The sequence below is a fragment of the Homalodisca vitripennis genome, chromosome X, assembly GCF_021130785.1.
Source record: "Homalodisca vitripennis isolate AUS2020 chromosome X, UT_GWSS_2.1, whole genome shotgun sequence".
Taxonomy (NCBI): domain Eukaryota; kingdom Metazoa; phylum Arthropoda; class Insecta; order Hemiptera; family Cicadellidae; genus Homalodisca; species Homalodisca vitripennis.
In genome coordinates this window covers 93,585,229-93,613,160 of record NC_060215.1, presented here as the reverse complement: position 1 = coordinate 93,613,160, position 27,932 = coordinate 93,585,229, and the positions used below count along the sequence as shown (strand labels likewise).

The 27,932-nt window shown below is 35.4% G+C and overlaps 1 protein-coding gene across 4 annotated transcripts in view; it reads left to right on the top strand.

Annotated features, from left to right (window-relative positions):
- Positions 1 to 27,932, top strand: part of LOC124369526 (transcription factor EC) — a 153,412-nt gene that overhangs the window by 7,293 nt on the left and 118,187 nt on the right. The window contains exon 1 of one of the 4 annotated variants that reach the window (XM_046827549.1): positions 7,057 to 7,513. The exons of 1 other annotated variant lie outside the window; for it this stretch is intronic. In XM_046827549.1, the coding sequence (XP_046683505.1) occupies positions 7,341 to 7,513 (173 nt within the window). In that variant the 5' untranslated portion in view covers positions 7,057 to 7,340. Of the gene's footprint in view, positions 1 to 7,056; positions 7,514 to 27,932 lie in introns of those variants that run through there. 2 more of the 4 variants (XM_046827546.1, XM_046827547.1) reach the window with 2 other exon arrangements.

The following is a 27,932-nucleotide window of genomic DNA, read 5'->3' as shown; positions in this document are numbered from 1 at the left end:
GAGTCGGATGTTGTCTTTCATTGCCTACAGATGTTCATTTTAATAATTAAAGCAATCAGTATCAACATGATCTATCTTATATATGATCTAGTATAACACTGGTTTCAATGGAATCTTCCGAGACACGGTAAATGAGAGAAGTTACATAATAGTTGCTGACGGCAAATATGTTTCATTTCACTTAAACAATATTTTTAAAAACTACTTTGTTGATTTTTTTTGTTCATGTATTCATATATCTAGTTAACTTTTGTAAATTAATACGAGTGATGCACAATAAACAAGAGTGGCATTGGATTTATAAAAATGAAGAAACTATATACTCTTATTTTAAAATTATTTGATTGTAAAATGTCATACATCTCAACCAAGTCTAATGACCTAATTTATAAAATATACCATATTACCAAAACCAACCTAACCATAACCATGAGGTTATAGTTATTACCATAACTAACCTCAAGATCTTAGAAATTTGTAAATAAAATGTCAAATAAATTTTTTACCATTTAATTGAACCCTTGTGTCCAATCTATCAGTTTGGATAATACTGATAGAACCAATCTTACACATCCCCTAAGTAGTGAGGAGGCCATACCATGTTGGTGATACACCATATTTTCTCCATATTTTAAATTGCCATCTTATTTATATGTTTTCTATCAAATCAGAATACAGAATACAGAATACAGAATGCTTTATTCATGATCATCAAGAACAGAATAGTTGTCAATCAATAATAAAAATAATAAGTTATGAAACATAACATTGAAAGGAAAGAACAAAAATTAACAACAAAAACATTACAAGTCAGGAGTTGAGAATGTCATAAAACTCATCAAGACTGTAGATAGAGTTCTTCACCAGCCACTTGTGTAGTCTTCTTTTTAGAGTTTTAGCGTTGCCGGTCTTGATGGCATCAGGAAGGGAGTTCAGAAGCTTGGTTCCAGCAAATGATGGTTTTTTGGTGAAGAGCGTTGTTCTATGAGCTGGTAGACGGTGAGCTTGAGCCTGTCTAGTGTAGTAGTTGTGCACCTCACTGTTTCTCGGGAAGTTTTGCTTGGAAGCATATATGATGACTTCGATGATGTAAATTGAAGTCACAGTGAGAATGTCGAGTTCAGTAAAAGATTCTCTGCAGCTGTCTCGGGAAGAGAGGTCGGCCATGATTCTTATGGCCCGCTTCTGCAAGATTAGTACCCTCTGGAGATTACCATTTGAAGAACTCCCCCAAAGGATGATTCCATACCGAAGATGGCTCTCAAAGAGAGAGTGGTAGGCTATTTTTAGAGCAGATGTTGTGCCCGTAGCTTTTATCCTTTTGAGAGCAAAGAGAGCAGAGCTGAGCTTTGAGCTAAGGTAATCAATAATGATTGATTCATGTACGTCTTTAACGAGTGTCTCCAAAAATCTCTGTTCAGACATTTCACTTTAGCGGCTACTGGAAATGACCTTCAACAAATGCATGATTTGTATCTCCCTAGTTGAGTTTATTAACAAAACCATTAAGAAAGGAAGTGCACTCAACAGAAATGCATATTTTCTTCAGTAATATTTCACTATAATTTGATTCACTTCTTCACAAAAATCTATTCTCGTATTAAAACCATTTTCATGTAATTCATGTACAACTTTCATTTTATAGGGATGAAATTTATGCAGATTCCTGATTACAAGTACAGAACTAACGAATAACCCTGTTATGGTTGAAACTTGGTGAAGAGAGCTCAACGAAATCACAGTAAAATTACCTGAAACATCCACTTGAGTTAGCTCATCAATTACTTTTCTATGCTTCATTTTTTATTGGCAATAGATCTAATTTCATAAAACTTATGGACTAGTTATAGCACATTTTTTATTTAGAGGGTAAGAAACAAGAGTCTCCGCATGTAGTCCTGAAAGGACCTTTGCGCCTTCCTTATTTAAAGTTTAGGCTCTCATAATCTGAGACTTTTACAGAAGCCATCAGATTTGAAGGCTCCTGTTCTCTGATATTCTTAGGGCTGAGAACAGGATTTTTCCGGACATTCACTACGTTTCAAGATCTGCAATCTGATCTCTTCTTCAGGTAAATCAAGAGATCAGATTGCAGATCTCGAAACGTAGTGTTACTGATTTTTTGTTTCACTGAACGATGGCAAATGTCCAGAAAAATCCTGTTTCATGCACAATCCTCCCATCGTCAAAAATAAACTTCAAACAAAGAAGGGCTGAGAAGATACGCCCCAAGGAAATTTTTTCTCAATTTTGTATATAGCAGGACAGTTAGCCATATATGCTCTGAAGGGGGTAACTTTAAATTTTCAAATTGCAACCCCTATCTTTGTGACATGTCATTTTGAAGATCTATTCAATGGAAACATAATGACATGAACAAAACATCTCTACTACGATCCTAGCAAAAGTTAGTGGCAAATAATCCATTAAATTGTAGTGGCACCTACAAAAAGACACCTCTTACCAAAACTATGCATACCAGAAACGTTAGATACTACGTAAAACAATAAGCTAAGGCCTTCAAAGTATTACTAAAAGATATCAAGCATGTCACTTATAGTATTTAGGGCATCTTGAGTAAGGCTTTCCTACGTGCCTTTACTTCTTCCCCTGATCACAAGCACTTGGTCGTCATTGTAGATTTAATCCCCTTCCTCTGCTTTTATCAAGAGATCGTCAACCTTCATTGCTCAAAAAGGGAAAGACAGTACCCCTCCCTGGAGGCATCCTCTCCAGGGGGTGATTGTGGCCAATAAATCTCTGAACATTGCACTTACTTGTCAACTTTTTAGGAGGACTGCTATCCATTTGACAGGATTGTTTTGGAACATTAAACTTTTCCATTGCTGCCTCCATGGATTCGTGTGCTAATTGGTCGAAAGCTCCTTCAATGTCGAAAGACGCTGCTTAGGACTTCTTTTTGTTTGAAGGTGTCCTCCACAATCACCACCAAACTGGGGAGAGCGTTGGTGGTTGACTTTCCTCCAACGTGTGCGTATTGTTACAAACTGAGTGGATGTACTAGTAAGGTTTAATCCCTTATATGTCTATTTATTATTTTTTCCACAGATTTCAGCATGAAGAAGGTTTGGCTAATAAGCCTATACGACTAGGTTGAGACGATTCTCTACCTTTTTTCCGCACAAACACCACAAGTGCCGCTCTCCAGTTCCTTGGATACAATCAAAAGGCATAGCTGCTTCTAAACAGGGTTATAAGGTTATTTAAGAGAATATCCGACCCTTCTTGTAGAAGGGCCAGAAAGACTCCATCTGCCCCTGGTGATTTAATGGGCTTGAAGAATGTTATTGCGTATTTAATGCTTTCTGCTGTAAAGATTCTTTTTGTTTGTTTGCTGGATTTTGAAACCTCATGGCCGGATCCCTCCACTGCCAGAGAATAGAAAATCTCATCACATGTTGAGAGTCCACCTGGAAAATGTGTCTCCAGCAACAATTCAATGTCTCCTTCTTGCTCACTGTTAGGCTGCCATTAGCCATTAGTAAAGACCCCATAGGGTTTGATTGTTCAGTTTTGAGAGTTTTTAAGCCTGGCAGCCTCTGGTAGGTTGTTAATTTTTTAACAGAAGTCTCCAGTTTTTTCTTCTGTTTTTCCTAATTCCTTTTTTATATTCATTTAAGGCATTAAGATATACGAACTATTCATCTGTTCTTTTTGCCCGTTTACGGAGTTATCTAGTTTTGTTTTTAAGTGCCTAAACCTTGTCCACCAAGGCACACATTTCTTTAGCCTGTTGTTTGTGAGGAGGCAGTTTTTCTCATTGGTCCTTTATAATGGTGTTTTCTACCACTGTTTTACATATTGATGTGAGGAATTTCGGTTTGAATCCTTTCGTAAAAAACTCTCGCTATCGCTATTGAACTATGATTCAGATACATAAAAAAACATTATTTCTATGTACTCTTGAACTATATCAAAATCACTTACTAAAATATTTTTAAAACAATAAAAAATAGTAGAACTTACATTATGCTATAGTTGTAATCCATTCCACTAAAGAATAGGTTCTCGCTTAGATATGTGACACTTTCAGCTTAAGAGCTTTATGGACCATGTTGTACATCAAAATTCTACACACCACTTTCAAAAGGTAAATGGTATCATCCCAGAAACGAGATACATCGTAAAAAAAAACAGATAAAAACCGATGGCCAGATGTCATTAATGTCCTCTAAAGATGCTGGTCTCATAGGCTGGATAGCAGTAATAGAAGGACGTCAGGACATAGTTACTGCATGAGCTGAAGCTTGTTAGATACCGGCAGCAGTGCTCTAAAACTCTGCCAAGTACAAGTTGTGAGGTGTGAGTGACAGATCAGAATGTGTCTCCATAGTGTAAGGATCAGAATTGCCTGATAGAGTAGACTTGTAGACTGTCAATTATCACATATCAGGGTGACTGATAAAAGAGCCTTGTGTGACAACATAGCAAGGCATACCCTGCAACAGTATATATTGCTTCTAATTATTAAGTTAAATTATCAATTTCTCTTAGAGTATATAAACAATACATTTATAGTTATTTAACAGTTACACAGTTAGTTTTACAGTTATACCCATAAAGTGGTACTGCTGTATGATCAAAGATTAATATCTTAAATAAATAACAAAACATGCAAAGTCTTCATCTTAGAAATTGTGGCTTACACTCCAAACATATTATTTATAATTTAATTTGGTTGAATGTTGTTTATTATCAATGTTTTCTTCCACATGATTGATAAATAGTGAATAAAATATACATATCTGCTTTTTACTTACTGTTATAGGTGCTTAAAGGGATGAAACTTGTTTTAGGTTGAACTTTTATAAATTTCAGACTCGAAAGTCTTAAAGATAGCTTTCCTGTAAACAAGAATAATATAACAAAAATTGTATCACACCACGAAGAATTATAAGGATTTAAAGTAGTAATTTCAAGCATTTTATAAACAACAATCCAAGAAAAATTGCTGAACAAAAGAATATAAATTATGTATAAGAATATATTTATAGGCATTATGACTTCATGGAGTGACATGTTTTTGATTACTGATGATATAAGTAAATGAGTTAATATAAGTAAATTAGCCTTTTTCACCAATAAATTCAATGTTAATTGTGTACAGGATGAATCAGATCACCTGGCCCACTAATTGTAGTGATATTACAAGTAAGCTTCTCAGATTTACGCATGCATATATTTTCTTTGTCGGGGCATAAATACAAAATCATCGATTGTACCGAAAATGTGGTCGTTGAACCAGAAGTGGTCATACTCGTGCAAAGCCTAAAATAAAAACCATTTGCAATTTCGCTTAACATCTGAAGCTCATAACCGTGGAAACTGTAATAATATGTACGTATCTAAAATATTTCTATTTCCATTGCAAAATAATTTTTATTTTTTTAATTTAAAGTAGAAGCCGATCCCCTTTTAAGCATTATTCTGCCCGTCTTCATGGGCCACTGGCCTATGCGAGAATCTTATCAACAGAATAAGGGGGAGAGTCGATACAGTGCACGGTCAATCGTACTGAGAAAAAGTGCGAAGGTCACCGACCTGATAACCAAATTGAGCTTTCAGTTCTCTTGGCGTTTTAAACTCGATCCCCATTTTTTTTTTTTTGCTTAATGTAAGTACCTAACTTTGAAAAGCATTTTATTAAACTACACATGTTGTACCAAATTATTTGAGACGCAAATTTATTTATGGATTACTAAACGGTTTATAACAAATAATATTTCCAATACTGTGTATCTAATCTAAGTTTTTCGGCCGGTCCACTGAGTCTTAATGTTGCAGTTGTCTTCTGCATCTCCTCCTCCCCCTTTCACTAGGGGGCAATAACACGTTTAGTCTACCTATGTGATTCTTAACAATGTATATGTCCGTGGTTTTTATTCTCAGACCATTCAAAAAACGAAATACTGTATCTGTGAAATTAGTTTCATTGTTGGCGGGAAACATTTCAACTCATGTCTAACAAGAGTAAGATTGCACTTCAGAGTTGTTTTGTTACGTGGTATGTAGTTACAATATGCAACAAAAGTAATCCAAAATTACACAATATACACAATAGAAAATAAAATAGAGAGTAATATATAGTGTATGCATAAGCATATTGTGTAGTTAATGCATAAAGAAATAAAATATTGTAGAAAAGCGCGTGAATGCAATTCATTTCCGAATAAATTAGTGAAAAACTATAAATTAAACTGTAAACCTAGTCAAAATTCAACCTTTACAGGACTTTTTGAAGTTTGTGTTATAAGGGAAAGTTATTCCGTGGAAATGGTTTTTCCTATCTTTTATATCCGATGTAAATATTCTCAGAAGTCTTGGCACTTAATATTGAATATGTAAATTAGATGTTTAATACAATTTGAAGGTAGCTTTCGACAATGGCGAATGACCAAAATAGTTACAAATTTGTTAATTAGTTACAAATTCCAGTACCGAATGTACATAGTTGATTCAGGCAGGCTTAGTCAGGATAACGTTTAGTTCTTATATAATTAAAAACTTGTGATGTCAACAATTGATAAGATATACCAAAAATATTGTTCGTTCAAAGCTAAGTGTACATGTTTATAGTTTAGATTGGTATACACGAATTAATTTGAAAACTGTTTACTTCCAAGTCTTTGAAATTATCTTATGATGGGGAAATGTATTTTGATAATGCGTAGTAAGGTATTGACCCGCACAAAGAGCACCGAGGACCTCCAACATTAAAAAACTATTCAGGGTTGGTGTAATAATTGTAGTAGTTTTATTGTTATTAACAATAAAGCTCCATATAGTTGTCGCTGAAAGTAAAACGTATAAGCGAGTGGGTCTAACGACTGCACAGTCACGATATGCGAGCCGCTGAGGTATGCGCGACCTTGACCATTAATACAAGTAGGATCGAAAATGTGTTCGGATGTAAATAAACATTGTGGCGTGTAGCGTGTCTGCGAGCGTGCGTGGGGGAGTGCTTGGCGTGCGAGATGCGAGAGGCGAGCGCAGGCTTAGCGTTATTTTGGGAGAAGAGAGACCGAGAGCTGGCGATTCGCTCGTCTAACGACGTTCGCGGAACCGACGGTCAGTCGAAGTCTCAGTAGATGGGTGACTGCTGCGCCTTTACCTATCGCCTTTGCCGACTGCCAACCGACCGGTCAGATCGCGGTTTGCGACATCGCGGCAGTCGCAGAAATAACTCGTGGGGAGAGGGAGGGAGGGAGGAATAAATCAAACATCGGTGTCGGTGTGTCACTCAAGTGGAAGTGCGAGTGTAGTGAGGACCATGTCGGGTGGTGTAACGACTGCGAGGTACCGTGTGCGGGCAGCGGAGCATGGATAAACCTAAGGATTACTTGCGGCTTAACTTCACCATAGGTATCGACGAGGATCTCAAGATGATCCTGGACATGGACCCCGGATTGATCGATCCTCTGCCCACCCCTCGTCCTCCGCACCCTCTCTCGCCTGCGGACAACTACCTCAGCTGGTCTCCGGTACCTCCCACGTAAGTTGCTGTAGCGACCTCCGGCTGAGGAGCGAGAGATTAGCTGTACAGGAAGTGTTACAAGTAGTCTCATCGATCACTAGTAAATCGCAATTCTAGCCATTACAGAACCGTAATAATTAGTTAAAAAGTCTGTTACAGTTGAAATCCAAGGATGACTGTCATAATGTTTAAGTATGAATATTACACTTATTAGTGTTAACAAACCAGAGCACGGTTTGCTTATCTTAATTCTTTGAGATATTTATCACTGAATTTCGACGTGTACGCCAGAATATGACTAAATACATCAGAGTAACAACAATTTTAACATTCCATTCTCAGCGTTTATGTTTTCGGTAGTGGCTGAGCTATGTTTTAAGGAAACGTGGTTTCATGCAACGTGCACATCATGAACTGCAGGTTCGAACACTGGTTCTCTTTTTCTGTCTACCGATTTATGAAAAGTCGTCGAAAGAGTATCTTGCGTGAAAGTGGCAAAAGACATAAACATTGATATATTAATACACAACGGGAAAAGCAGTAGCAGTGGAAATGGAAGCAATCAAGACTGTCGCGTCTCACAGAGCGATCAGTGACTGCATTGGTGGTGCCATGCCAATAATTTGAAGGTTGTCCAATTGTAAACCTAGATCAACACATGTCAATTTAGATACCTTGTAATAAGTATAGCTGAATAATTTACAAGATCGAAGAATCTATGTGCTCAAACTTATATTATTGTATAATTTTGTAGTTTGTAGTTTAGTTTAATTCCATCAAGCATTAGTTACAATGGGTTCTCGCGAATTAGACGTTTTTATCCTTATTTTTCTGGTTTAGTGTTGCCATCCCTTGATGGAGTGCGAGTTTTAGGCGGCACGATGGATTGGAATGTGGCCTCCAATTAGTAACTCCTTGTGTTAAACAGACCATGTAATATGGATGTTGTTTAATATGAACCGAACAATCGATTGTGTCTATGTTACGGGTCAGGAATGGAATATTGTGTCCTATATTTTCGATGAAGGGGGATTGATAAAGTATCCACGTGTATAAAGGATCATCTTACACCGATACTAGCTCTTTTTCTACTCACAAATATTTGTTTAGGTACAGAGAAGGCATGTCTTGATTACATAGTTAATATAAATCGTTCAAATAGTTTTTAAAACTAATTATGTAGTCATGGTGCAAAATATAAACAATCATAGAAGGATATTGTTTGCCACTTTGCAGTTCTGCTAGGTATTGTGGTGTATGACATAAAATTACCCGTCTTATGAAATATACAGGGCCTATTGTAAACCTCCTATTGTAGTGTAATCTGTTTTTCATAAACTTTTAAAGGTTCAGAGAAATCAAATTACATAATGCAATGCGAGGGATCTGGTGATATTTACCTGGGTTTACCGCTGGGTAATCTGTAGTTCATAAATGTTACAAGGTTCAGAGAAATTAAATTACATAACATATTACAAGGGATCTGGTAATGTTTATCTGGCTTTTTTGGACATTGGATTCTATTTCAAAATGTCCTTACTACTTCTGGTATAAAAGGTTAATTGAAAGATTGTCTTCTATAAATCCAACTTGTACATAGCATTTAGAAAATAACTTAAATCGTCTTTAAAACACATAAAAAAAACTAACTTTTAATATTTTCCTATTTACTTACTATTATTTGTTAAGGAAGAAAACTTTCAGATACATAAATGGGATAAGGCGCGTGAACGCTTGAAACCCCTTTTGATAGTTAGGAATGCTGTTTGTAGAAATGTGTGTAATTATTCCTCAGTATGCTTTCCATCGTTATGCTTATTATGTCCTAGAACTATGTTAACGGACACAAATAAAATCAATTGCAGTAATAAAATCTGTTATACTTTTGCCGTATTTTGTACGTATGTATAATAATTAGAATTATATTATAAATATCTATCACTCATCATGTTTTAACTGTTAAGTTTATGTGTTTAGATAGAACGATTTTCTTCTATTATTTTCATACTTTGATGTTTTTACAGATGGTATTTACCATAAGTCGCTTTATGAGCAAGGAGATGCTCTTAGATGTATTCTTGGTGTGTTGTTTAGAGCTAAAAATGGTCTCATATTTTTTCGTAAATAGTGTTGGCTAGTACGTTTTGGCTATAATACACAAGTCGTTCTCCGGTGGACCTTGGCCTTTGGTCGCTCACATCGTTCTTCTGGCTCTAAAGTGACAATTGACTATCATCCAAGTTCTCCGGTTCACACCGCCTCGAAACATTGTTAACACAATTAAAGTCTTGACATATTTCGGCCTCACTTTGTAGAGCCATCTTCAGTTAACAGATGCAAAAATTGAAACGGTTTAAAATGATGTTTTGGTTTAACACCTGTTGACTATAGTTGACTTTCCAAAGTGAGGCCGATATATTTCAACTGGACATTTTACTTGACTGACCTGTAGATATAACTGTAGATAAGAATATTATTTAATTTTTTTTTGTTTACTTTGCAGAAAGCATAATAAATTGCCATGCATAGTTCGTACAAATGTTACAGCTTGGTTTTAATTTGCATATACATTGGATATCGTGTGCCCTGGCCAGCAAGTTCTATTCGTTTAATGGACAAGGACATAGAACTGTGGGGAAGCGTCGCAGAAAATTAGATCGGTACCTACAACCCGAGCAAATATAATACAGAAAGGGAGGATATGTGCAGCATATAGGCATGCCGTATTTTACTCATTTTTAAAAAAAGGCTTTAAGAAAATTCTTAACGTATTTTCCATATTTTTATAAATAAAACAATTCAAGTTGCAAATTGTTGTTGTCTTAAAAATAAACATTTCGCTAAAAGTTTCAATGTTCATAGAATGTTCACTAGAAAAGTGATTATGAAGTCTTTAAGAAAGAAAAGGTTTTTACATTCTAAAAGTGTCTGGCGTTGGCTACAGTACTTTTTACAATAGACATTTGACTATTTGCCCTATTTTAAAGTTATTATCAAACATTAGTAATAAGTCGTAATAATATCTAAACGTGTTTGAGTAACAACTTCAGTACAGTTTATCACTATTAAAAATAAAAACATTTTGAATTCTGTGCTGTATTAATCCTATCTACAGTAATGCATTGGTATGTTTACAGTGTTGTGTACCTTTTTTCATGACTGACTAATGAAATAAATTTGTTTTACTCTCCAACAAACATTGATTGAATGCCTAGCGAATAGTTTTTCTGTGAGCATATCCGATGTAATATCAAATATTAGTAGAAAATCGTAACAATACAAAAATATCACCATTAAGACATTAAAATGGACCCCAAGTACATTGCACTGAATTAGCACCCCTTTCGTAACGTCAAAATAATGTCGCGGCCGAAGGGGTGCTATGCCCAAGAAGTGCTAATTCAGGCGAACCACATCCATTTCATAAATATATTTAATCACATTTTTCTTAAACGTCTATTTAGCTTATTACTTAGGAACAGCTTTTTATCAAATGGACAGTTTGGATTATCATAAAATGAACCAACTATTGACGCAGTCGTATCGCTGGTGACGAATGTGGAAGAGGAAACTATAACTCTACTGATTATATAGTTATTGAGTTTGAGTTTGACGCTATTGACCTGGTTGAAAGTGATTTATTTGTCCCTCTCAGTCATGTTTCCGGTATTCTAAGACTAAAACTGGAAACAAATTTCGAACAGTCTGCCTGGATCTCTCTTTTCTAATGGATCTCAAAACGTTTTGGAAAATTCAATACTAGCTTGTTAATGAACATTTGCTACGCTATGAAGCACACACAATAGCTTCACATTATAATCAACTAAAATAAAAATGAAGTGGCAACGTATGGATTTTGTTTAAAAAGAGTCTTGTTCCAGTTAATTTTACTCCGACAATTGACTAAGTAAAAAAATCCTTATTTGTTAAACCTTTGTTATCATGTTCCTTTTGAGAGCTCCCAAATCGTTTGGAAAATTCAATACTAGCTTTTTAATGACCATTTGCTTCATTGTAAAACTCACACACACTGTATTGTCATTACAATCAACCACAATTTGAAAGAGAGTTACACTCAACATTCGCATTAATCGTAAATGCCGAGAATATATCGGGTTTGTCTTGGGGCATGACTGAGAATGTGGGTGGAGAGACCCGCTTTGACAGGAGAGACTGGAAAAAGCTAGTGTCCTCTTCTTCCCAGGTGACATAATTGAGACATAGTTCCCAAACCCCAAACCTTACCCATCCTCAATAACGTGTCACTCCGGAAGCAAATGAAAATCTTCTTTTAGGAAACAGTGCAATGGGAGGTTTCTCTGGTTCTTGTTCCAAATAAAACAGTATACATTTTCCAATACTTAGACGTACAGTTAGAATAATAGCTTCCGTAGGACTCAGTCATATCAGCGGATAATGAAATAATGATCTTACCTTGAAGTGTGGGCATTAACATCCTAAACCCGTACAGACCTCGCAGCGCCACGCCGGTGGTCATCGTAGTCTACCTAATGAAGTTCATATAGCTTCCTCGGGGAATCCTAGTAGCGACGCTTGTAAGCATCGGAGCTTCGACATCAAACGTATTTAGCAGTCTGAGCTCCTTAACCGTATTTTTCCGTATCGTGCACGACAAAACATATATCGGCGTCTGAACTGTGAATAAGGTTAAAGCCAATTTTAAAGAACAGTTATCTGGACACCTTGGTGTCGTGTGTAGCAGGCTCCTCAGCGCAGAAACAGCTGAGTGTAAATAACAAACAGTTCCTCGCCTATTTGGCAAGCCATATTGAGTACGGCTCCAGCATTAGTGTCGAACAAATGTTCTTGTGCCCCAGTTGGACTCAAATAAAGTCGCCGCCACAGTTTCGTATATAACACGATGACGCTTAGTGCGACTACCACCTGTTCTGTTACAACTTTGTGTTGTGCAGCAGCCTAAGATGCATGGAAACTGGCACGTACTGAGCAGTCCCCTAGCAGAGAGAGGAGCGAGTTGATTTATCCGTGGGTGGACTGAACAGCCTGTTATGTAATGTATATAACACGATGACGCTTAGTGCGACTACCACCTGTTCTGTGACAACTTTGTGTTGTGCAGCAGCCTAAGATGCATGGAAACTGGCACGTACTGAGCAGTCCCCTAGCAGAGAGAGGAGCGAGTTGATTTATCCGTGGGTGGACTGAACAGCCTGTTATGTAATGTATATAATAAATAATAAATGTATTTATTTTCTCTTTCTGCCACAAAAACATACATAAAATATATGAAGAACTTACATGATTAAAAATCATAAACAATATAGTTATACTTGCCAAGACTGACTATATGTACTAAATGAACATGTTTTAGATTAAAAAAAAAAATAACATAACGTAACTTAAAAAATAACTTAACATAATTTTTTTCTTTCTCCTTACATATAATATTGTTATAAAAAAAACTTGTAAATATACTAGATTATATAAATATCAGAAGAGAAAATTTAGGGCCTCCAAGGCACGTGGCCTGTTCGGAGGTCCCAAATATTAAACATTAAACTTGTTTTACAGCGTCCAGATTGTGAAAGAATGAATATTTTATTTAAAATTTTTCTTCTTACTATATTTTCTTCTTACTATCAGTGCTTCTTTTCTTTGTTGCATGATAAATTATTGAAACAAAAATAATAGAAAATATGTCATATAGAAAATATATATATATATATATATATATATATATATATATATACAGGGTGTATATTATGTCTGGAAACACCCAAATATATCCTTTAATAATTTAAATATAAATTTGAAACCTCTTACAATCGTGATAGAGATTGGGCATCTACTTTTTGGAACAATGTTTTGTTATGTCACACCAACGGGGGACGTCCTGCCGAGGGTATCGTGAATATTCTTAATGGAAGCCTATACCTTGTGATACATAATTTTAAAGGTAATAGCTTACTGAATTGAATGCCACAAAACCGCATCTCAAGGGAATTATTCTATCAGAAAATAGAGCATTTTTAGTATTGAAATTTACTGATGTTCAACAATGTAATTTTAACATGGTTCTTGCCACAAAATGTGTTACACTAATTTTTTAGCATTTTTTTAAATGTTCAATTAAATAAAACAAAAATTTCATTTTAAGCTGGTTCTATTAGCACACAAATTTGCCAGTTTTTATTACAGTACAATTATGGAAATACTTATGTTATTGATTTCTTATTACAAATAAAAAATAATGTATGCTGTTAGAAAAGTCTTACAACAAACGTTTTACCTGCATTTGGTGTCAAAAGCAATTGTTAGAACTGTGTTCCTTCTACGGTTTTGACAATGAGCCAATCTTGTGTAAAATGATTCGACAGAGTTGCCTAACATTTCTTCAGTTATCAAAGCAATCTCCTCTATAATCCTGTTTCTTAGGTCTTCCAAATTATGAGGCTTTCTTCTATAAACATTGGATTTTAAATGACCCCATAGGAAATAATCGATTGGTGACAAATCCGGAGATCTTGGAGGCCATTCGATTTCTCCTCTTCGGCCAATCCATTTATGAGGAAACCTTAAATCCAAATACTCTCTTACCTGTCTCCCATAATGGGGGTGGAGCACCATCCTGCTGAAACCATACATTATCAAAGTATTCTCCTGATGCAATTTGAATAGCTGGGATTATTTCATTTTGGAGCATATTGTAGTAAAGTTCGGCATTTAAATTTCCATTGATGAAAAAGGGTCCAACAATTTTGTTACCTAAAATTCCACACCATACGTTCAGTTTTTGTGGTTGCTGTGAATGGGACTCAGTAATCCAATGTGGGTTTTCACTAGCCCAGTAACGGCAATTGTGCCTGTTAACATTGCCATTTAGGAAAAAAAGTTGCCTCATTAGAAAATAGTATGTTGGTCAGAAAATCTCTATTGTCATCACATTTGCGCATCACAAGTTCACAAAAACTCAACTCTTTCTGTCATCCTCACTTAACTGTTGGACTAAATGAACTTTAAATGGTTTGTATTTATTAATTTTCAAAATCTTACTCACAGACATAGGGTGCATATCATGTTGCTGTTGCAGCTTTTCTGAGCGATGTATGTGGGTCTTCAATAAATGTTTGCAAAACATCTAGTGCATGTTCTTCATCTGTTGCAGATTGTATCCTACCCGACTTGGCCGATTACGTACACTCCCTGTCATTTTCAAAACGCTCAATAGTTTTTGATATTGTTGAAACACTTATGGGATTCCTTTCTGGGAAAGTGTCATTAAACAAATTACAAACTTCCCGATAAGATCTTTGACGATCGCCATATCCTCGCATCATCAACAGAGTAATTCGTTCTCTTTCAGACAATTCCATTAAAATGCCAAATAAAAACTGAACTACTGTAATTACATAACTTGTTGACAGCAATGCTTCAGAGACACTGATTAACTCGACAGGAATGATATGACCTTTGTCCATTTGTAATTCCCAAGCTTAGACCTGTCTAGTGAAAGCTCCATGCTCAACAATCTGAAACCTGTAGACCAGATGATTAATAACACAATAATGTTTCTCATAGGCTAGTGACCTTTGTCTCTTTAAACCTTCCTGCTGACTGGAAAACACCAAGTACAGATTCATAAGTAATCAGAGAAAGTGACTCATAAGTTTTATTCATTGTAATAAAAACTGGTAAATTTGTACTAATGAAACCAGCTTAAAAATAAATTGTTTATTTTAATTTAATTGAACATTTAAAAAATGCTAAAAAAATTAGTGTAATACATTTTGTGGCAAGAACCATGTTTAAAATTACTTGTTGAACATCAGTAAATTTTCAATACTAAAAATGCTTTAATTTCTGATAGAATAATTCCTTTGAGATGCGGTTTGTGGGCATTCAATTCAGTAAGCTATTACCTTTAAAAATTATGTATCACAAGGTATAGGCTTCCATTAAGAATATTCACGATACCCTCGGCAGGACGTCCCCCGTTGGTGTGACATAACAAAACATTGTTCCAAAAAGTAGATGCCCAATCTCTATCACGATTGTAAGAGGTTTCAAATTTATATTTAAATTATTAAAGGATATATTTGGGGTGTTTCCAGACATAATATACACCCTGTATATATATTTTAGTTTACTGTATGTAAAAGAGCATCTAAGCGAAAAAGATGGAAAATATTTATGGTATACAAACATAAATGTTATTGCTGAATTTGAATCAGAAAGTCAATGTGTTCCAAAGTTAGCAGCCACTCTCTAAGTCTTTTCAAAAATGTGTCAGTATTCAATAATTCTTTAATATTGCTTGGTAATTTGTTAAAAATTCTTGGTGCTATAAAATTTAATGTTCTTGTAAAAAATGTAGAATTTGGTTTAGGAACTGTAAATTGATTCCCGGATCTTAATTTTTACTTATATTCTATATTTTTTTGTGGCATATTACCACTCTTGCAAAAGAAAATTTTCAGAACTTTATAAACAAAAATATATTTCAATGGCAAAATTTTCAAATCCAAAAAAAGCGGACGCGAATGGACTGTCTTTCCTTTATTTAATATTAACCTTACTGCATGTTTTTGTTGAACGTATATTGCATTCAGATAAGTATCGTATGTACTGCCCCAAAAGATAATTCCATAATCAATTCTGCTCTGTATCAATAAAAAATATAGCATACGCATAACTCTTTCATTACATAACTTCATAAGAAAATAAAAATACCTTAAAATATTATTAATTTTGTTTTTTAAATGATTTATGTGAATTTTCCAATTAACCTCGCTATCAACAAAAATTCCTAAATACTTTATATGCGTTACTCTATCAACTACAGCACAACTATTCCCAATACATACAGTTTGAACACCTAGACACTTAGCACATTTGTAATAAACTTGATTTTCGAAGTTAATATCTTTTTTGAGGCTGAAATTTATATATTTAGTTTTTCTACACTCAGCAGCATGTGATTCATAGTAAACCACCACTGAAGTGCTTCCAAATCATTTTCCATACTGGACCTTATACTGTTCCAACTAGATTCTGAATAGCAGAGAGCTGTGTCGTCAGCAAAAGAAGTTATTTTTCCTTGTAAACTACCATTGCATAAGTCATTTATGTAGACAATGAATAATATTGCTCCCAGGACAGATCCTTGGGGTACACCTTGCTTTATTATTCCAGAGTCACTTAATACAGAATTAACTCTTACACATTGCTTTCCTATCTTCCAAGTAACTCTGAAACCATTTGTATGCAATTCCACGCACTCCACATTGATGTAATTTATCCAATAAAATTTTATGATTCACAGTGTCAAAAGCTTTTGTTATATCGAGGTAAAGACCACTAATACATTTACCCTCATTCAAACCATCATTCACATCTGTCATGAAATGCAACAGTGCATTCTCTGTATTCATACCAGATCTAAATCCAAATTGATTATTACTAAAAAAATCAGTCATTTCAAAAAATTTTAACAATTTTTGTTTCATTAGTTTTTCAAAAATCTTTGAGAAGCATGAAAGCAAAGATATAGGACGATAATTACTGCTGTTCAACTCAGAACCTTTTTTAAATATTGGTATTACTACTGCATTTTTAACTACGTTGGAAAGACTCCACTGTTGAAACTCAAATTAATTATGTACAACAAGACATCCATGATTTTGGGATAGATATTCTTAATCGTGAAGGAACTATTTCCATCCAGACCCGGTGAAGTATTATTTTTAAGTGATTTAATAACGCTCACCAGCTCATGTGGTAGAACTGAATCAATAAAAATTGAATTTACTTGGTATACTTTTGTAAAGGAATTTTTATAATGCAGTAGAGAAAAATTTTTTAATTGAGGATCGTTTAAGTTTAGTTTACTCACTATATTTAAAAAGTAATCATTAAAATAGTTTGCAACAGAAAATGGATCAGAAATCAATGTGTGATTTATGTCTAGTGTTATAGTCTGTTTGATTTGTTTAGCTTGACCAGTCACTTCTTTCAAAACTTTCCAAGTGCCATTGGAATTTCTATTGCAATTTTCAAACTTTCGTTTATAAAAATTATTTTTTTGTTCTTTTATGTATGTATGAAGTCTATTTCGAAAATTTAAGTAATATAGTTTCAATTTGGTATTGTTTGGGTGGTTCTTAACCAGTTTAAAAATATGGTTCCTTCTCTTAATTTTTGAACAAATAAAATTAGTAATCCACGGTTTCTTTAATTTATATTGATTTATCTGTCGTAATTCCACTCTACTTTGTATTAAGAAACTTTGTAAAGTTCCCACAAACTCATCAAACGCCAAAGACGCATTTGCCTGATTATAGACAAGAGACCAGTCTGCGCTATCCAACAGCTGATCGAGCCGAGCGTAATCAGTGCGGTAGCGGGGCGAGGACAGCAAAGGCTTGCCACCCTCTCCCCGCGCACCGCACACCTGCACGCTCACATCACACAGACCATGGAGTGGTCTGTGATGTCCGCGTGCATCACAGACGCGTCTACAATAATCCTGTTCTTACTGGATACTCTCATATAAGCATGATCGATGCAACTTTCAGACTGTTCTGTAATTCGCGTTGACTCCCGTATTAAACTCTCAAACCCGTTTATAGCCATCAGAGTTTTATAACTATCTACAGACGCACAGACATTGTCCAATAAATTTATATTAATGTCTCCAATAAGTAAAAAGTTTGCCATATTTTAAAATTACAATTTGACTTATTAAATTGGTTCCTCAACTCATCGATGAAAATATCAGCTGCATTAAACACAAACCTATATACAGCAAGTAAATAAAATGTTTCTTTACAAAACATAACACGATGACGCTTAGTGCGACTACCACCTGTTCTGTGACAACTTTGTGTTGTGCAGCAGCCTAAGATGCATGGAAACTGGCACGTACTGAGCAGTCCCCTAGCAGAGAGAGGAGCGAGTTGATTTATCCGTGTGTGGACTGAACAGCCTGTTATGTAATGTATATAACACGATGACGCTTAGTGCGACTACCACCTGTTCTGTGGCAACTTTGTGTTGTGCAGCAGCCTAAGATGCATGGAAACTGGCACGTACTGAGCAGTCCCCTAGCAGAGAAAGGAGCGAGTTGATTTATCCGTGGGTGGACTGAACAGTAACCCAATCTGGGATCCTGAAAGAATCAAGCAGAATTGTCCAGACTGTTGCGGTGGTGACATTGAACTCATCCTAGGTCCAAAATCTATTCGTCGAACTAAAAATTGCTCTCTCCTATAATTTCTCCCGCACGCACATGGTAAACGGTTGGTCTACACTCTCACGATTAAGTGAGCCCAAGTGATTCACTTTTCAATCTACTCGTAGCGAGAATTGCTGTAACGACCGGGAATTATGACATCCCGTGAAAGCTTTGCAACTTATTAAGCGTCGAAACAGTTATATAAAAATCATGATATGTGGTTATCGCTGCAGTGCGCGGTTTGGAACAGACCATTGTCGAATCGAACCGAAGAAAGGACATAGCGGTTTGGCGATCTGAATTGTACCAACATTACTTTATCGTGCGCAAAACTATGATAAAGGTAGGGAAAAAAGAAGTGCGTTTATCTGTTATAGGGCGACTGGTAGAAGAGAACCGTGGGTGACGGCTCAGCCTATGTTATATCCTATCAGCATGGGAGATATTCTATGACCGTGTATCACGGAATTCTAGTCCTCGCCAATTAGTTATAAGAAGGTGTTCGGACACATACTTGGACACGATCTGGATCGTAGGAACAAGAACCGCACCTGTTCAGTATCATTAAAACTTCAGGGGTCGAGAGTTTGAAAGTGGGGATGACTTCGGATATTCAATAACGGGGTTGTTGTATTGATGTACCGCGCCAAATTCGTCATTTGGAAAGCCTTTATCCAATTATGGCTGTTGTGATCCAAACTCATGGCCACTTAACCCCTGTTCCTTCACTTTCGTTCTATTTCTGGGTTTTGCTAAAGTTGACGAAAACGCTCCGTAGTAAAAACGTTTTTACTCTTTCGTCTCTTGTTAATTTATTCAGTATGTGTGTCCACCTCACTATTCCCGACTCACGCCTGTGATTGGTAACAGGTTGTAGTTTATAACAGCATATTTGAGTTATGGTAAGGACTATAAATTAAAGGGCCGAACAATTTTGAACGATCTTCCATAGTGTTACATTAGCTGAAAGCTTTGCAATTTCAAAACTCGACTCGGATTACTATGTTACGAGTAAGGAAATTTATTCCGTGGATGAATGTTTTAGTGGTTTATAATACACATTAAATACTATAATATTCATTATATATTGACGTTAACTTGTTGTAGACATGCATTAATGGTCGTGTTCCATTAACATTGTGTTTACCTATTAACACTGCATTGTTGCATTGTTATCTGTTATCGACATGTTGTTATACGGGCTCTTATAATGTTGTTATTTGTTATTGTTTTAAACTACTATTGTTATTTTCATTTTATTGTTGTTACATAGTTTAAATACGGTTTAATATTGTTATTTGATTGTTGATAATGTCTTGGTCTTATTATATATAATTTATCAATAATATTGTTGTTATATTATATTTCGCATGAAAAACTCTTTGTTCATTTGGTTAAACCGTCGGAATGTGAATAAATAAATAATCACTGTTTATTGTACAGATGTATACACAAATATGATCCATATTGAAACATCCAAACGGGGATGTCGCGATACAATTTGGGGCTAGAAGAGAGCCAGAGTATCAGCTTTTTGTTATAGCCGACGCGCAACACGGCATTGTCATGTTACGGTCTGCGACTCTACATTTCAATGGTGACAAATTTTCCCGTATTAAAAATTGTGATTTAAAATGTTGAGCAGGGTGGGTGACCAGGCCGTTGTTGTGCAATGTAAATGTAAGCACTAAGGGTGGTGATCATTTGTAAATCTGATGTCACTGCTGACTCACTCCGCCTCCCTTCTCCCATATTGTTGTAGCGATTCACTTCCTCACACATGGACTCAGCTCTATGGACATGTCTGTCGTGAACATGAGTGTTATTTACTTTTCTTGTTCAGTGTCTGATCTTGCACAATGAGAAAATAACAAATATAAGTACCCACACACCTTTTATACTTAATATTTTTAATTTGTATATAATTTTAAATTGTTTATAACATACACTAAAATATATGACCACTATAATATAATACATATACGAGTATATTGTTTAGTGCACTGTATACGGTAAATGGTGCATACATTTATGATCGGATGTCCCGAACATCACCTTGTATTAAAACGACATTGCTGTAAGTTATTACATGTGACGTAACCTTAAGTGATTGTACAGTAAGAAAAATAATTGTCCGTATTTCAATTACATTATAGTTTTAAGCTAAATTATAGTTATAATGCAACTCTTCTCACTATAGCCACATAAAAAATATGTAAGTAGGAAGTAGACGGCTAAGAGAAAAATTAGAATCAATGTCTAGACCGCTGATTCCTTTAGTGAACGAGGTTCTAACTCATCTAGATATGCTGAAGGTGCAGTAGCATTTTCCTGACCATAACAGATTCGTAGCTTGACGTTAAATATCATCTGAAGCGTCACGAATCCATTATACTCGTATCGATCAATATATCTTAGTGACTTATCTGCACGAAAATGGGAATGGAATTACTCTTGGTAGATGAATAAGTAATTAAATTGAAAAACAATAAGTGACTATCAAACAGCGTTATATATGTTTTTAATTTAATTATTGCGTCAGTATAATTTTTAATATGTATTCTTGGTTGAGATTTCTTCCGTAGAGCTTAAATACATCCATATCCTCAACAACTTCCACCTTCGACTTGGTCTTAAATTAAATGTTGAGTTTAGCTCCAGTTCACCTTCATTTTATTACAGCGGCTGGTATCTGACGCTGTCTCTCAGACTTGACTCCTGGAATCTGGTCATGTTCGTCTGAAGAGATCCAAAGAAAGTCGACGACAAAGAAGCTCAAAACGAAACATTTATATCGTTTCGACACCAGAGATACCTATAAATAAATGAAGCGGTAGTCTCATTGTCTCATCAGGTGCACAAGTCTGAGACAACGTCCGATACCAGACGTTGCAATAAAAGGTGAACTGGAGCTAAACTCAAAATTCAATTGAATCAACCTCTCCTACCATAGCTACGTTATGTATACTGTCTTCAGTTTTCCCAAGTACATGTGGTGGTTTAAGGGCTCAAATTGCCTTCTGTACTTGTGAAAATAATGATATTGTCGGGTATGGAGGTCTCTGATGTGGACCGGCTTTACTGAAAGCTCTCAGATGCGATGCCATAAGATAGTCAACATTGCAGCAGCGCGGTGATAAGTGCCAATGCCAGTTAGTCTTGGTCGAGTTGATGAGCTGCCAGGATTTGTAATTAATTACATATGTAAGATCAGAAAGACGTCTCTCCCGATCTGCTGCCAGGTTTCTCATGCCGGAATGTCCGCTTTTATTTTTCGAAGAATGCATCTTTATTGACAAAACTGAAACAAAGGGTTCAACTGTTCCATATAATTCTATAGCACCAACATGCAGTCTTGTTACTCGTAGATTATTGGAATTTGCACAGAAAATACAATCCAATGCTGCTTATAGGTTATGCCCTTTTACATAATGAATTTTAGTATTGAAATATAAACTATGATACAGATCGCTTTTGCTAGACTTCTCAGTTTACTTCAAGGAGAAGGTCATATTTCGTAAAATTCATCTAATCATTGCTGTATTGGAATATTTTCTGAAACAGTCAAGTTTCATAAAATCGTAGGTTGGTAAATTTTGCCTACTCAGAACTGCTCCTCATTAACTGTATCAGTGTTTATTTTCATTTATGACATATTTAAATAAGTCGGTTCATGATCCACGCAAATGAGATATAAAATTTAAACATCAACCATTATTGTTGGCATTTTAAATTTAACTCACAATAAAAACAAAAAGTTATAGTAATATAAGTGAAAACCCTAAAGATTATCACGTTCAAGTCTACACCATACTAAACAGCAGTATATATTCATGCAACAAGTATGTTAGTCAACGGTTTCAGTGAATTTTGTTCTTTAGAGATTTTGATTCACTGCCTTTTACATCTCATTCAGTAGATGCCAGAATAAGGTTGCCTTCTCAGAATAAGGGGTTTTCATGTTTATAGAAAACGGATCAAAACTTCTGTGCAATAATTAAGGTCGTTCCTATAGTTAAACAAGACATTCTCAATCTTGGTTTTTTAATCTTACAAATTATTTATGTGTGAAACATTTATTTTTGTAATCATTAAAAAAATACAAAATTATTGAGAATTGTTACATAATTAGTGTATAAATTCAAATATTTTACTGCCGTAAACAATATACATTATATGGTAAAAGTCAGCCGTTTAATATAAAATTTTACAATCATACCACAGTGTCACATTCACACATGCACAAATTTTGCACTCATTCACTCCAGTCACTCGCTAATTTACACCATCTTCACCGCCAGGGTCTGTTTTCAAAATGGGTGGTCTATTAGTTACATGCCAAAAATTCGCCGAAAGTAAGCAGTTTTATAGGAATATTATTTTACTTTTATATCAAACCCAACGACTTATCAAACCATATCGAATTCGAATAAAAGTAACACAAACATAGTCAATTGAGTGAAGCTGCCATGAATGCTATCGCTATGGTTTGTCAACTAAGCCCTAGTCGTTGCAATTGAATTAATTGTATATACAATAAAGCATTAACTGCAATAATTGTTACTATGCAAATAAAAAGTGATTATTTACAATTACATTTAGTTTGTGGTTAGTCTTCATTACGGTTTTATTTGCTTTTGCTTACTATTTCATAATTGGCATTGTGTTACATTAAAATTAATTAACTTAGTTTTAACGCCGGAAGATTGTCAGTAGCCTCTTGAAGGTTTGCAGGTCGTAGGTAATGGCAATTGTTGTACATGTGTGTGGTCGAGTACAGTCGTTGGTCGTCATTATTTGAACTTGACACAACTACAGATTTCTTAAACGGCAATATTCATTAGCAAACGTACCAGAAGAAGGGTAATATATATCATAGTTATGGATTGATGATGCTAATACAGAAGCTTGCCGTGCCCGATGATGTCCGACTCCGCGTCATTCTGTGGTTCCCCGACACAACTACAGATTTCTTAAACGCCAATATTCATTAGCAAACGTACCAGAAGAAGGGTAATATATATCATAGTTATGGATTGATGATGCTAATACAGAAGCTTGCCGTGCCCGATGATGTCCGACTCCGCGTCATTCTGTGGTTCCCCGACACAACTACAGATTTCTTAAACGCCAATATTCATTAGCAAACGTACCAGAAGAAGGGTAATATATATCATAGTTATGGATTGATGATGCTAATACAGAAGCTTGCCGTGCCCGATGATGTCCGACTCCGCGTCATTCTGTGGTTCCCCGACACAACTACAGATTTCTTAAACGCCAATATTCATTAGCAAACGTACCAGAAGAAGGGTAATATATATCATAGTTATGGATTGATGATGCTAATACAGAAGCTTGCCGTGCCCGATGATGTCCGACTCCGCGTCATTCTGTGGTTCCCCGACACAACTACAGATTTCTTAAACGCCAATATTCATTAGCAAACGTACCAGAAGAAGGGTAATATATATCATAGTTATGGATTGATGATGCTAATACAGAAGCTTGCCGTGCCCGATGATGTCCGACTCCGCGTCATTCTGTGGTTCCCCGACACAACTACAGATTTCTTAAACGCCAATATTCATTAGCAAACGTACCAGAAGAAGGGTAATATATATCATGGTTATGGATTGATGATGCTAATACAGAAGCTTGCCGTGCCCGATGATGTCCGACTCCGCGTCATTCTGTGGTTCCCCGACACAACTACAGATTTCTTAAACGCCAATATTCATTAGCAAACGTACCAGAAGAAGGGTAATATATATCATGGTTATGGATTGATGATGCTAATACAGAAGCTTGCCGTGCCCGATGATGTCCGACTCCACGTCATTCTGTGGTTCCCCGGCTCGTGCCCGAGCTGTCGCTGCTGATACCTTATCTAACAACAGACCATAACGTCCTGCTTGTTACAATCGCTTTGCACAGTTTACTCTCAAGGTCATCGCGAGCACTGTAGTATCGAGCACAAATGTTTCTAAAATTTTGGAAACAAATGTATGTCATAGATTACGTCTAATTACGTATGAACACTCAGCGAACCGGAGCAGGAATAGACTTGTGATTTACGTGTTATATGATCTACTCAATACTCAAGCTATACCGTAATTTTAAGTAAACAATATAACAAGCATATTATTGTGCTGCTCCAAAAACCTGTGTTTATACACGTCGACTGAGTCCAAGTAGTTACAATTGCTATCTTGATAGTAAACTGTAAAATGAGCTGACGCGCTGCATAACTTGCTTCAAAATTACTAGCAATTCTTTCCAAACAAAAGTAATTGTACTGCAAATATTCTTTTTCGCATGTACCGTTTTTTCTTATATTTAATATCTGTTTAAAGCACAGCTGATAAAAAACAACAGTTCTGTAATTTTATATATATACTTTTTTAAACTGTGTTAACACTTCCTTTTCAAAAATACGATGACAAATATATCGTTGCTTATTAAGAATTTTTTATACTATTCCAATTTCTCATGTGAGCCGTTATTCTTGCATGAAAAGCTTAAATTGCTAACAGAAACTTATTTTAGAGTTTAGTAATGAAATGTACAAGACGTTTGTTATGGTGTGTTACATACTAACCACATTATAGAATAGAATAATTTATTAGTTACAGAATATTTTCCTAAAATACATGGACCGGTCATAAAAATGCATTAATAGATCAAAAGTGTGTTTAGTAAATTTTTGGTAAAACAATAATTTACGTTATAAAAGGGATTTCAAATTACAAACTTTTATATACATTATGTGAAATACCTATTATCTAGTTCTTAAATTCTATATGGCCATCAGCTTTTTTGATACGTAGGAATAGTCTCACTCGTATTTTGTGGATGTGTAATTCCTTAGCTGCTGTCCATTAGTTACGTAACGCTAATATTGGACTTTTCGGAACCCCCTTCTTCCCTTTGTATAGGACTTGTAATGGTATCACTAACCCCCCCGCAATAATTACGTAACCCTGCCACCAACATCTCCCCCAATTTATATTATTCTAAAATTGTGATATAATAAGGACAAAAAACTCCAGAGTAAATCGTGATTTATTAATATAAAACTGGCATTTAGAACGTAGATTCGAGTAAATGCAACCATAATGTTGCAAGACGATCACTACAGAATTGCACGGCATGGGATTCTCTGTACCACTCGGTTAATACTATATGGACCGATAAACCGCGATTCTGTCCAGCCAAATTTAATGTTACTATACAAGCAGATTTTATCGACACTAGTTTGTTTTTCTAAAGAAGATCCCTGACAGAGCCAGGTCCTGGCGACCTCTTTCCCGCGCTAAACATCTCATTTCAACTTCTACCATATTCAAATTTACAACTAATCCATGTATTAGAACGACAGAAAAATATTTTTGTGGATTTTGTTAAGCAGAAATATAGAAAAACCCCGTTTTCTGTTTAAAATTTTAGCTTTCTCCACTTTAACTCGTAATTAATAATAATAAAAAAAAAAACTAATAGAAATAATACAAATTCTTATACAGCATAATACATCTGTTGTATGTGCCTTGAAGAACGACGTACTAAAAGTTGAGCGTTCTAAGTTAATAATTAAAGGCGTAATTAATTTATTTGTAAACATCTACGAAATCGGTTATTAGCTATCATTTTGAGATTTTGAAAATACTATATGATATTCTACGTACTTGTTGAGAATACTGATAAGGATTCTACTTATTAATTTTACAACATCCTACAAATATAAGATATTTCAAAAGAAATGTTCGTGATAACAACGGATGAGCAATGGCTTCTTCCTGGGCCGGGAGTACAGTCAGTGTCTTCAGCCGACAATTGTGGCTAGCGTCATCAATTTCTAGAGGTCTGTGAAGTTGACATACCCAAAATAAGTTACCCACATTTTATTCGTTTAAATCGTTAGTATCTGGGCAGTCCCTTTTGGTTCTCATGAAAAATCACTAGTTTAGTATAATTAATTATTTTAAAGCCAGATTAAATATAAGTAAGACATCTTCACAGTATAACACGTAGCTTACCCATAAAAAAAAAACAAATGCAAGGAAGATACGTCAATGTAGTAATTCATCCACAGTCAAAGTCAGTGCAAGGAAATGGTGACCAAGATTCGCAATTGGTGGTGGAAGATTCGTTATAACATCCCTTCCATAAATATTAGGGTACGCAAAATTAAGACGGAAGTACCGCCGCACATAAAAACAGTGTTTACAAATACCTGAAACTTTGAAACATTGGAATTTCCAGAATGGTCTTCCTACGGTTTGAAAGCATATTTTCATTAGAACGTTAACGAGGGTAAGATGTATTACGAGCCATTGGGCACATAAACCAAAATGAGTGTTGATGTTTTGTCCAGATAGAGATACTCCTTCTAAGAAAACATTTGCGCTCTTGAAAATTTCACAAAAAGATACAGTTCCCCATCTCTTCGACTTTACAACAACCCATGCTCGGGGATTTCCGGTTTATTCTTAGGCTGTCACGATATGTTGTCGTGTCTATGTAGGATTATCGGCCGCTTTTTTTGAGGAATACTACCTTCTTCCAATTATACGTAAATTAATTTACACATTTAAGTTTACATTAATGATTGTCTTCGGTAAAATTCATTAACCATTTTGTGCCTTTTCTTGAATGAAATGTGCCATTATTTAGAATCATACAGGCCTAATGTAAACAACTCGCTGTTTGGGTTAACATAAAAACAAAATTGTTAGTATTTTATCTTTTATTTGTTTTTAACACACGGGATAGGTTAGGTACGTTTCAATACTATGCCATAATGTAGCACTCCGCGTCACAGTGGCAGACCGGGCCGGGCGTAGCATGTCTAGAGTTCAGTCTTGTGACTGTACCTAGCTTGATCTGTACCCTCACTCACAAGTAAAGACAGTCAGAAGTATATATTGTATTATCTGTACAAGTCTAATGAGCATAAATCCAAAACAGTATTCATATCCTTATAGAATCGTACAGTATTTTCAAAATCTCAAAATTATAGCTAATAACCGATTTCGTAAGGTTTTGCAAAAAATTGAATTACGGCTTTAATTATTAACTTTCAGTCAGATACACAGAATTTCAGTTCACCGAATTTACGCGTCGTTTGGTGCAAATTACGCCTCCCCGTTTGTTTCCGCGTCTGTAGGCATGAAGATTTTTGTTCGTATAGCACGCACAGTAAGGTTACGTAGGTTCTGATAG